At 37.6% G+C, this 10,718-nt stretch overlaps 1 protein-coding gene across 1 annotated transcript in view; it reads right to left on the reverse strand.

The window, feature by feature from the left end:
- Nucleotides 1-5,729: 5,729 nt before the first annotated feature.
- Nucleotides 5,730-10,718, reverse strand: part of LOC115218553 (UMP-CMP kinase) — a 32,810-nt gene continuing 27,821 nt past the window's right edge. The window contains exon 7 of the mRNA XM_029788441.2: nucleotides 5,730-7,027. Coding sequence (XP_029644301.1) covers nucleotides 6,989-7,027 — 39 coding nt within the window. The 3' untranslated portion in view covers nucleotides 5,730-6,988. The remainder of the gene's footprint in view (nucleotides 7,028-10,718) is intronic.

Genomic DNA, 10,718 nt, shown 5'->3' on the forward strand with positions numbered 1-10,718 from the left:
GTGTCATGCGATACACGGGATAGGCAAAAGGGTCACATTTGAATTTTGTTAGGGGTAACTGTTGGCGGCTGAAGTATTTCCTGATATTGAAGAGGAAAACCTGTCTTTGTGATGTAGTCTTGGCCAGTAACAAAGCATTAGAGGGAGTAGGGCAGGTAGTACTTTTATAGAGGCAGCATAAAGGTCTCCTGTGTAAATTTATACAGGATTGGTGGCCTGAGGTGGAGTTGGGTGGTAAACTCAAGGGCTGCACACACTTTAGCTATGCCACCAGTCTTTGTTACGTTGAAGATGTGATATGACCAGGAAAGATGTCAGTGAGAACGAGTCAAAGTGTTTGCAAAAACTTTGAGAGTTTTAGTTTTGAGTTGTTCCTGTTTGGGCAAGTAACTTAATAGTAACTGTTTTTATTTCCTTTTGCAATATTATTATCCCTTTAACATTCAGATTATCCAGTCAAATGCAATGCTTAGTGGTTGGCGTTAGGAAGGGCATCCAGCCGTAGAAACATAGCCAGATCAGGCTGGGCCTGGTGCAGCCTTCTGGCTTCCCAGACCCCAGTTGCACCGTCCAACCCATGCTAGCATGGAAAGCAGACGCTAAACGATGATGATGCTTTAACCCTTTTGTTACTAACCCGGCTGAAACCGGCTCTGGCCCTGTTGTACAAATGTCTTGTTTTCTTAAGGTTTCAATTAAAATCTTCCACCAAACCTTAGTCACAATTTATGTTCCTAATACAAGCTGAATGATAACTGAGTTATTTTCCTAAATTCTTTGTTATATTTAAAGTAATTGAAAGAAACACAGAGCATCTCAAAATATATACTATAACGAAAGGGTTAAAGTAATCGAGTATTATCTCATAGCTTTGGAATTTCAATGATGTGGTTGTTTTTTGAACAAAATGGAGAGGTCTGACGTGGCTGGTTTCAACACAAAACTGGTAGAATATTTGGGCCAGATCGGATTGGTTTAAATGCTAAAGGGGTGAACAGACATCTTTTACTAAGAGCAGTGGTTCTCAACCATTTTTTAACCTCGTATTTTATTTGGGTGGACTCCTGTAGCCATTTGATGTTTTAAAACATCTTGTTTTATTGCTCGTAAATTTTAACAGCAAAATCTTACATGGACCCTGGTTGAAAACCACTGATTTAGAGCTTTAAGGTGCGACTGTGTGGCCGAGGGACTTGCTTCCCAACCATGTGGTCTTAGGTTCAGTTCCATTGTGTGATACCTTGGGTAAGTGTCCTCTACTATAAACATGGGTTGACTAAAGTCTTGCAGTGCATTTGGTAGGTGGAAACTAATATATATATATATGATGATGATGATGATGATATATCACTGTGACTGACCAGGCTATCAGATGTTGCTACACATCGCTGGTCACAATGCACTTCGCATTGTTTTAGCCTTCAAATGACACCACCCTGCTGGCTAAGTGAGCAGGCCAATAGAAGAAAGAATGAGAGAAAGTTGTGGCAAAAGAGTACAGCAGGGATCGCCACCACCCCCTGCCGGAGCCTCGTGGAGCTTTAGGTGTTTTCACTCAATAAACACTCACAACGCCCGGTCTGGGACTCGAAACCATGATCCTACAACAGCGAGTCTGCTGCCCTAACCACTGGGCCATTGCGCTTCCACATAAATATATATATATTAGAAATAGAATGTCATTGGTACAATTCTATATATTTTCAAAAAATTAATAAGAGTGACTTTCCCACTTTAATGATTTGATCAGTGATTCCCAATAAGGGGCATATGCCCCACTGGTGGGGGCCCAGGAAAATGTTAGTGGGCATGTTGGATCCAAAATTCTTTCACCTTTTATTTTTTTTAAGTGGGACAATCTTTTCACAGCAAACATGCTACACCGATACTCAGCCTGGCCAAACCAATCCCTCCAGCCAAAGAATACTGTATGAAGACTGTTTACTACAGTATAGGGCTGTTCTAATGCCCTGGTGTAGATATCCCTTTAAGGAAAGTACATAATTATGAGAAATCAATATTCAGTACCTAACAGAATTACTGGTAGTTTCTTTTGTATAAAATAATTGTGATAGGAAATTAAAAATAAAGTTGTTTTTTTTCTCCAACCATTTATGGGGCAAGTATTTTTTTGGAAAGTTATAGTGGAGCCTGGGGAAAAATAAGTTGAAAATCACTAGATTAGATACATTATTTACAATTGATGGATATTTGCCCTCATCTTGTTTGTTAACACAACGTTTTGGCTGATATACCCTCCAGCCTTCATTAGGTGTCTTGGGGAAATTTTGAATCTGCAAAAATCACAATCAAATTCGATGGCTGGCGTCCGTGCTAGCATGGTGCAAAGAGCACCATCCGAGCGTGATCGTTGCCAGAGTGGCTATCTGGCCTCCATGCCGGTGGCACGTAAAAGACACCATTCAAGTGTGATCGTTACCAACATCGCCTTACTGGTATGTGCAAAAGATTCGAGCAAGGTCATTGCTAGTACCGCCTGACTGGTCCTGTGCCAGTGGCACGTAAAAGCACCCACTACACTCTTGGAGTGGTTGGCGTTAGGAAGGGCATCCAGCTGTAGAAACTCTGCCAGATCAAGATTGAAGCCTGGTGCAGCCATCTGGTTCGCCAGCCCTCAGTCAAATCGTCCAACCCATGCTAGCATGGAAAGCGGACGTTAAATGATGATGATGGTTCTCATTCCTAAGGTTGTTGTTGTTGTTTTGAATCGAACTCAGAATCTTGGGGTTAGTAGCCCATGCTCTTAACCACTACGCCCATAGGCAATTATGGAGTGAATTTTAGGGCTTATAAATCTAAACTGGATTAGATGCTTACAAATCCTATTGTATGTGTTTCCTTCTCTTTATTCTGCCCCCTTTCTTTTTGTATTTGATACTTTATACGGGTGTGTGCTTGTGTGTATGTTTATGTGTGTTTTTACTTAAACTACACAAAAATATAGATGTCACTGTGACCTGACACTAAGCTGACCCACTGAAAGAAAGACAGATTATTTTTCTATTCAGAATGTTCTATTTTTATTTTCCAAAATACAGAATTCATTTCATAAAATAACACATACCCTATTTTTCCCCCTTATTCTTATTTTGACCTCTCTCAATTTGTATTCAATCTTTTACATGTGTGTGTGTACACATGAATGTATGTGTGTGTGTGGTTTTGTAACACCCCTACCTTCATCCTGAAATAAACTAAGATTACATTAAAAGAAATCTGTTATCAAAACTTGCTTTTAAGCAAGAAACTCAGCCCCGAATCAAAGAGCCTTGTTTTTTGTCTTTATATAAAACAGTCACAACAGGATTTGTAAATAGCTAATCATTAAGGTGGAAAAAAATTATCAAAAAAAAATAAAGTAATTCTTATTCATTTTCTGTCAATTAGGTATGGTTGTATGGTTGTATGGTAAGAAGTTTGCTTCCCAATCACGTGGTTCTAGGTTCAGTCCCACTTCATGGCACCTTGGGCAAGTGTCTTCCACTCTAGCTTCAGGTTGGCCAAATCCTTGAATGGATTTGGTTGACAGAAACTGAAAGAAGTCTGTCAAATATATATATATATATATGAGGTAGTAGGTAGCGATTTTCTTCACTACTTCAGGGAGTGTCGACCCTGCCTAACATGAGTCCTGGGCTCAGCTGGCTCTGGCTGACAGTACCTGGTATCAGCCCCTATCCAGGGTTACGGAAAGGAGACAACCTTCAAAGAAATCCGGACTGGAGCTCCCGAGGTGGTTTAGTATTCGACTCGACACTCTTCCGGCAGTTCCTGCAACCAAGCTGGTACCAAATGGAATGCTCTGCACTCCTTTGGACTACATCAGCAAGGTTGAGAGAGGAACCCTGGTGATTGGACTTCTCAGGATTTTCTTACATCTAGCCCAGGTCTGCACAAAACAGGAGAGGAGACTGGAGAGGTCATGAAATGTAAAAATTAGACTGTAGACTGGATTAGTTTATGCGCAACTCCATTGTCTCCCGAGACAAAAGGATGCCAACGACAAATATATATATATCGCAAAAGAGAATAAGCACCAGGCTTTAAAAAAAAAGTAAATACTGGCTTCAATTCAATCGACTAAAAATTCTTCAAGGCAGTACCCCAGCATGGCCACGGTCTAATAACTGAAACACGTAAAAAGATATATAGAGAGAAGGTGGTCAAGAATTCTTTTTCCTAATATATAAAATCTGCACCCCACTTCAAACAATATCATCATCATCATTGTTTAACGTCTGCTTTCCAAGCTAGCATGGGTTGGACGATTTTGACTGAGCGCTGGCGAACCAGACAGCCACACCAGGCTCCAGTCTTGATCTGGCAGAGTTTCTACAGCTGGATGCCCTTCCTAACACCAACCACTCCAAGAGTGTAGTGGGTGCTTTTTACGTGCCACCAGCACGTGGCCAGTTAGGCTGCACCGGCAATGACCTCGCTCGAATCTTTTTACACATGCCACCGGCACAGGTGTCAATATATATTTTAATTTTGACCTATCACAATTTGTATTCAATTCTTAACATGTGTGTGTATGTAGACACACATGTAGATGTGGCTGTCTGGTAAGAAGTTGGCTTCCTAACCACATAGTTCCATATTCAGTTCCACTTGCATGGCACCTCGGACAAGTGTTATCTACTATAGCCCCAGGCTGACCAAAGTCTTGTGAGCATATTCGGTAAAGGGGAAACTGAAAAAAGCCTCTGGGTGTTTGTCCCTCCACCCTGCCACCACTTGACAGAAAAGGCCAATAGAATAACTACAAAGCTTAAAAACCTTCAAGGCAGCATTCCAATAATTGAGACGAGTAAAATATGAAGCAGGTAAGGGTTGGCAACAGGAAAAGTGTCCAGCTGTAGAAATTCTACCTCAAGAAACTAACTCCATCCAACACATGCAAGAATGGAAAAGTGGATGTTGGATGACAATGATTTTATATATATATATATACACATATATATACATACATATATATACACATACATATATATACATACATACACATACACATACATATATATACATACATACACATACATATATATACATACATACACATACATATATATATACATACATACACACACACACACACACATATATATATATACATACACACACACATATATATACATACACACACACACACATATATATATATACATACACACACACACACACACATATATATATATACATACACACACACACACATATATATATATACATACACACACACACACACACATATATATATATATATATACATACACACACATATATATATATACATACACACACACACACATATATATATACAAACACACATACATACATACACACACAGAGAGGCTCAGGAGTGGCTGTGTGGTAAGAAGCTTGCTTCCCAACCACATGGTGCCACAGTGTGGCATTTTGGTAAGTGTCTTCTTTAGCCTCAGGCTAACCAAAGCCTTGCAAGAAGCATGTCGTATGTGTATGTACACACACACACACACACACAGTGAGCTTTGACACAATTCCATGTACAAAATTCTGGTCACAAGATACGTTAACCTAAGGTCATTGCAGAAGATACTTGTCCAAGATGCAGTACAGTGGGATTGCACGTGGAATCACGGTATTGTGAAACAAAATTTTTAACCACACAGCCATACCGTCATCTTAAATAAATTCTAACTAATTTCAATATATGACAAACACTATTTATGTTTCACATAAGTTTAATAAGGGACAAGAGGAAATATATATGTTGTCATCTTTTTGCAATAAATAATAAATACCTGGGTTTTTTAATTTTTTCTCTTTTATAATGGACGTATTGGCAATAATGCTGAGCAATGTAAATATTTTAAGCCAGATGTAGATGTGTTTTAGCCTAATTGGATCAATTTTTTCTAATGAGATGTTGCTTCTTTGCTAGTCAAAAACTTAGAAGTTCTGAACTTATTTGTAAAGTTACTATTTACTATGCCAAAGACCACTTTTTTTCATTAATAATTACAAGATTTTAGAAATTTCATGAATGAATAAAATTTATCTTGGATTCTCTTTTCCTGATTTTTCTATTTGAAGATCATAGTTTTAAGATACAGGGATTGACAAAATATTTTCCGATGGGAAAATTAGAACGACTCTGATTGTAAGGCTTTGCAATTTTTCAATGAAAATGTTAAGAGACTATATAAAAGATTATGCTTTAGTGTATAGCAAGTCTTCAGAATGAAAATGCTAAAATCTGAAAGGCAAAAAAAAAAAAACTGCTTCATAGCATCAATATATTTTGAATAAAACAAAAACTAGTAAGAAATTGTTAAATATATATGTATATATTTTGTCCGTACAATGATTTTAAATTCTGTAAATACATGAACACATATTAAAATAGCTGAAAACCATTAAAGCACCCCCACTCGAATTTTTAAATGACCTCATGACCATGTGAACAACACCCATTTTATGTTTGTAAAGTGGTATATAGCTATAGGAACACCCTTGGTGACCAATATACTATAACCATTAACAATAGGACTGTCACCATTCACCAATACACTATTCGGTTTTCCAACAATTATTTCATAACTTTAAGGGAACTCAATGCAATAAAATATTGCAATGTAAATCATTAGATATTTCTAGAAGCAAGATAGTGGTATCAATAGACAAGGGACACACAATGACAACAGCTATTGTGTGGGGTTGTTTCTGCACTTGAATAATAAATGTGTATAAACTGCCCAAGTGCCCTGGAAAAGTTAGGGTTTTATTTTGTTAACCTTATATGGAGAAGGGAAAATAAAAAGAAACAAAAATATAAAAGAAACAAATATAAAACAAAATGTATATGAAGGAAATGACAGCTGTCTAAAAATTAACAAAAAATTCCACAGATTTAAATAGATAGAGAATTGGTGCATTGCTTCCCTTTGGTTCCAATAAAAACAAATGACGTGTTCATTTCTTTTCATAAGTTATTAAAAAGAGTTTTTACTTCCTCAAAAACCTGAAAATAGAAAAAAAGAACACAAAAAAGTATTAATGTAGGATTAAAAAAAAAATCAAATTAGAATATATAACACGATTACTGTTGTGACTACCACGTGACCATCAGAGAAAAGTTTCTTGTAATAGTATTGCCACTTATATCATGACATTCAAACCTCAAGGGTGTATATATCTCTCTGTCTTCCTTTACTCAACCATCCTATTTATATTCTGATCCCTGTCCCTTGCGAGTAGGCCCAGCATTTTGCCAACACATCCATCCCACTCTCTCTCTCTATCTCACCTTCTCCTGCACTTCCCTCAGGTTGGATAACCATATATTTTGTTTGCAGTAGCACACCTGTTTCTGTCTTCATTCCTGATCTCTCTCTCTCTTTCCCCTTGGGTAACCTGTACTTCCTCTACAGCAAGACACCTGTTTCTGTCTCTGTCTCTATCTCACTATAACCTTTCATCATCCGACACAAAAGCACCTCTTCCAATGAGCCCTCCCCTCTTGAAAGTTTTTTTTTTTACGTCTTGCAAGTACTTGGTGACCTTGTCAGTGCAGGTGCAACTTAAAAGCACTAAGTCCACTTTCCTGAGTGGTTGGCATTTGGAAGGGCATCCAGCTGTAAAGACCTTGCAAAAACTGACCTCGCCTGTGCTTGTGCCACATAAAAAGCACTAAGTCCACTCTGCTGAGTGATTGGTGTTAGGAAGGGCGTCCAGCTGTAGAAATCCTGCCAAAATAGCCACAGAAGTCTGGTGCAGGCTTCTACCTGGCTGGCTCTTGTGAAACCGTCCCACCCATGCTAGCATGGAAGGCGGACGTTAAACAATGATGAGCATCATTTGAAATTCCTTTGTTGTCTCATAAATTCAACATTGTGTGTTGACTTACTAAGAAGATTCACAGTTGCAATTGGCCAAGAAAGTCATGCATTGCACCACTAAAATAGGTGTCACTGGTTTGAGTAGTAACATTGCATTTGTCAATATTCAGAACACTTAACTCATGCAAACTGTACTAAGTATCATGATTAGGCAGTTCACAATTACATGAAACAATACCTATTTCTTTACTACCCACAAGGGGCTAAACACAGAGAGGACAAACAAGGACAGACAAACGGATAAAGTCGATTATATCGACCCCAGTGCGTAACTGGTACTTAATTTATCGGCCCCGAAAGGATGAAAGGCAAAGTTGACCTCGGCGAAATCTGAACTCAGAACTTAATGGCAGATGAAATACCGTTACACATTTCACCCGGCGTGCTAACGTTTCTGCCAGCTCGCCACCATGAAACAATACCACTGTATAATTATGGAATATTTTAATTTGGAGTTCTAAATGAACCTTCCTTAGAGCCTACAGAAGATAACAAAGAGCTGTCCCAGCATTTTGCCTGAATCCTCTGTGAGATCCACCACAAGCTCAGCCTTGATCTCCATTACAGATTATTTGCAGGTATAAAAATCCATATCACATTAAACTAATGCACATCATTCATAATTGGATGGCTATTCTTCTCTAGTACTTGCAACACATAGCAAAATACAAAGATAAGTTGTTAATCAGACACAAATGGTACAATTTTCATATATTCTTGCCTTGTTTCACACAAAGCAGAAGATTTATGCTGGTATTTTTGCAGTTTTTTTCTTGGTGATTTCTTCAATACTTTTCCCATTGGGATAACCTATATCAATAAATCATTTTTTTTTTTAGTGATTATTTTCTAAAATTTTCTAAATTTGGTCTTTTGGTAGTGGATGGTTTTTACAAAGAAGCAGGCATTACCAGTAATTACTCAGGGTAGGCAGTTGGTGACCTTTATGTAGTAAAACACAAAAATTAAGCAAAACACTGAGCTGAAGGCAGATTTACTTCTGCCTTTACAGTATGTAAAGAAAACGGTGTTGTAGGAGTGTATGCAGCATGTGTACTACGGCAGTACTTTGCATAGCTTAAATACTGAGATTGAAAAGCAGGGGTGAATTATTCCTACCTAATCTACAAAATAATAAAATATTTTGAATTTTATGCATAGTAATCAGAGTAACCTTCATAATTTTATTGAATTAAGTGCATATTTTGCCATAAAAGGGAAATAATAATAATAATGAAATTATTGTATACAGTGCTCAGGTGCACCACAACTTGTCAAAAGTGCATATAAAGTATATGCAGTAATGTGCAAATGTATGAGCCAGATACATGCTTGCATGTGTATGGTGGGGAGAAAATCAGGTGTAGTGTTGGTGAATCTCAGGAAGCATGGAAGTTTTGAAGGATGCAGTGCTCCGACAACTAACAACTGATGCCGGCAGTCTGTTCCATGCTTCAGCAACTCTTAGCGTGAAAAAATGTTTCCGAAAGTCATGGGAGCTGTGCTGTTTTCTGACTTTGTAAACATGTCCACGGGTGTTAGACAGGTGGAGTTTGAAAAGGTGCTCAGAGTTATTGTTTGTAAGATGGTTAATAATTTTATGGGTGTTAAAAATTTTAAATGTTGCTATCGATCTATTTTATTCAAGGTAAGCACTGCCTAACTTGCCTAGCTGGGTGGAACGTCCCTGCATAGAAGATATTCAAAACTCTAGCACAATTTCCTTCACTTATTTCCCCTTGCAGCTTCTCTATCCTGTCTGATTTTCTTTCAACAAATACTGCTTGCTTTGCTCAAACTACAGCTTGAACAGTCAATTCCTGGTATTTTACATTCATGCAGGAAATGATTAGCAGAATTGTTAGAGTGCCAGACGAAATGCCTCCTGGCTCTCTCTCTCTATGTGTTGAGTTCAAATTCTGCTGAGGTCAACTTTGCCATCCATCCTTTTGGGGGTTGATAAAATACTAGTCAAGTTCTTCCCTCAAGACTGCAGGCCTTGGGCCTATAACAGAAAATTACTAATTTTATTATTATTTGCTACTTCAATGTTTTTTTTTATATATCACAAGGTAATTAAATCTATTATTTACCAATATACATACATTACAAAGATTTACATGTAAAGAATTTCTGATTAGAAAATCTTCAGACAGAGAAAGAATTTTATATTATAAATATTATATTATGCAATATAAAAATTTTCTTTGTGTCACATATTTCTAATGGGAAATTCTATACATGTAAATCTTTGTAATTCCTATTAGCAAATGAAACACATGTAATGGAGAATAAATAATACCAAAAAAATTTCCATTCTCCTATTACGTTTATTCAACAACTCTGCAAATAATATTTCCATAATCCTCAATTTTAATGTGTGTTTTGATTTACATACAACACTAACTATGGAAACATATTGATTGCAATGATAGAACAGGTTCCCAACCTGGGGTCTGCAAAGGTAGTACTGGGGGCCCATGAACTAAATTCAAAATTTCATATATATATAGGCGCAGGAGTGGCTGTGTGGTAAGTAACTTGCTTACCAACCACATGGTTCCGGGTTCATTCCCACTGTGTGGCACCTTGGGCAAGTGTCTTCTACTATAGCCTCGGGCCGACCAAAGCCTTGTGAGTGGATTTGGTAGACGGAAACTGAAAGAAGCCCATCGTATATAGGTATATATATATATATATATATATATATATATATATATATGTATGTGTGTGTATATGTATGTGTGTGTATATGTTTGTGTGTCTGTGTTTATCCTCCCAACATCGCTTGACATCGCTTGGTGTGTTTACGTC

This window comes from Octopus sinensis, linkage group LG13 (assembly GCF_006345805.1).
Source record: "Octopus sinensis linkage group LG13, ASM634580v1, whole genome shotgun sequence".
Classification (NCBI taxonomy): Eukaryota; Metazoa; Mollusca; class Cephalopoda; order Octopoda; family Octopodidae; genus Octopus; species Octopus sinensis.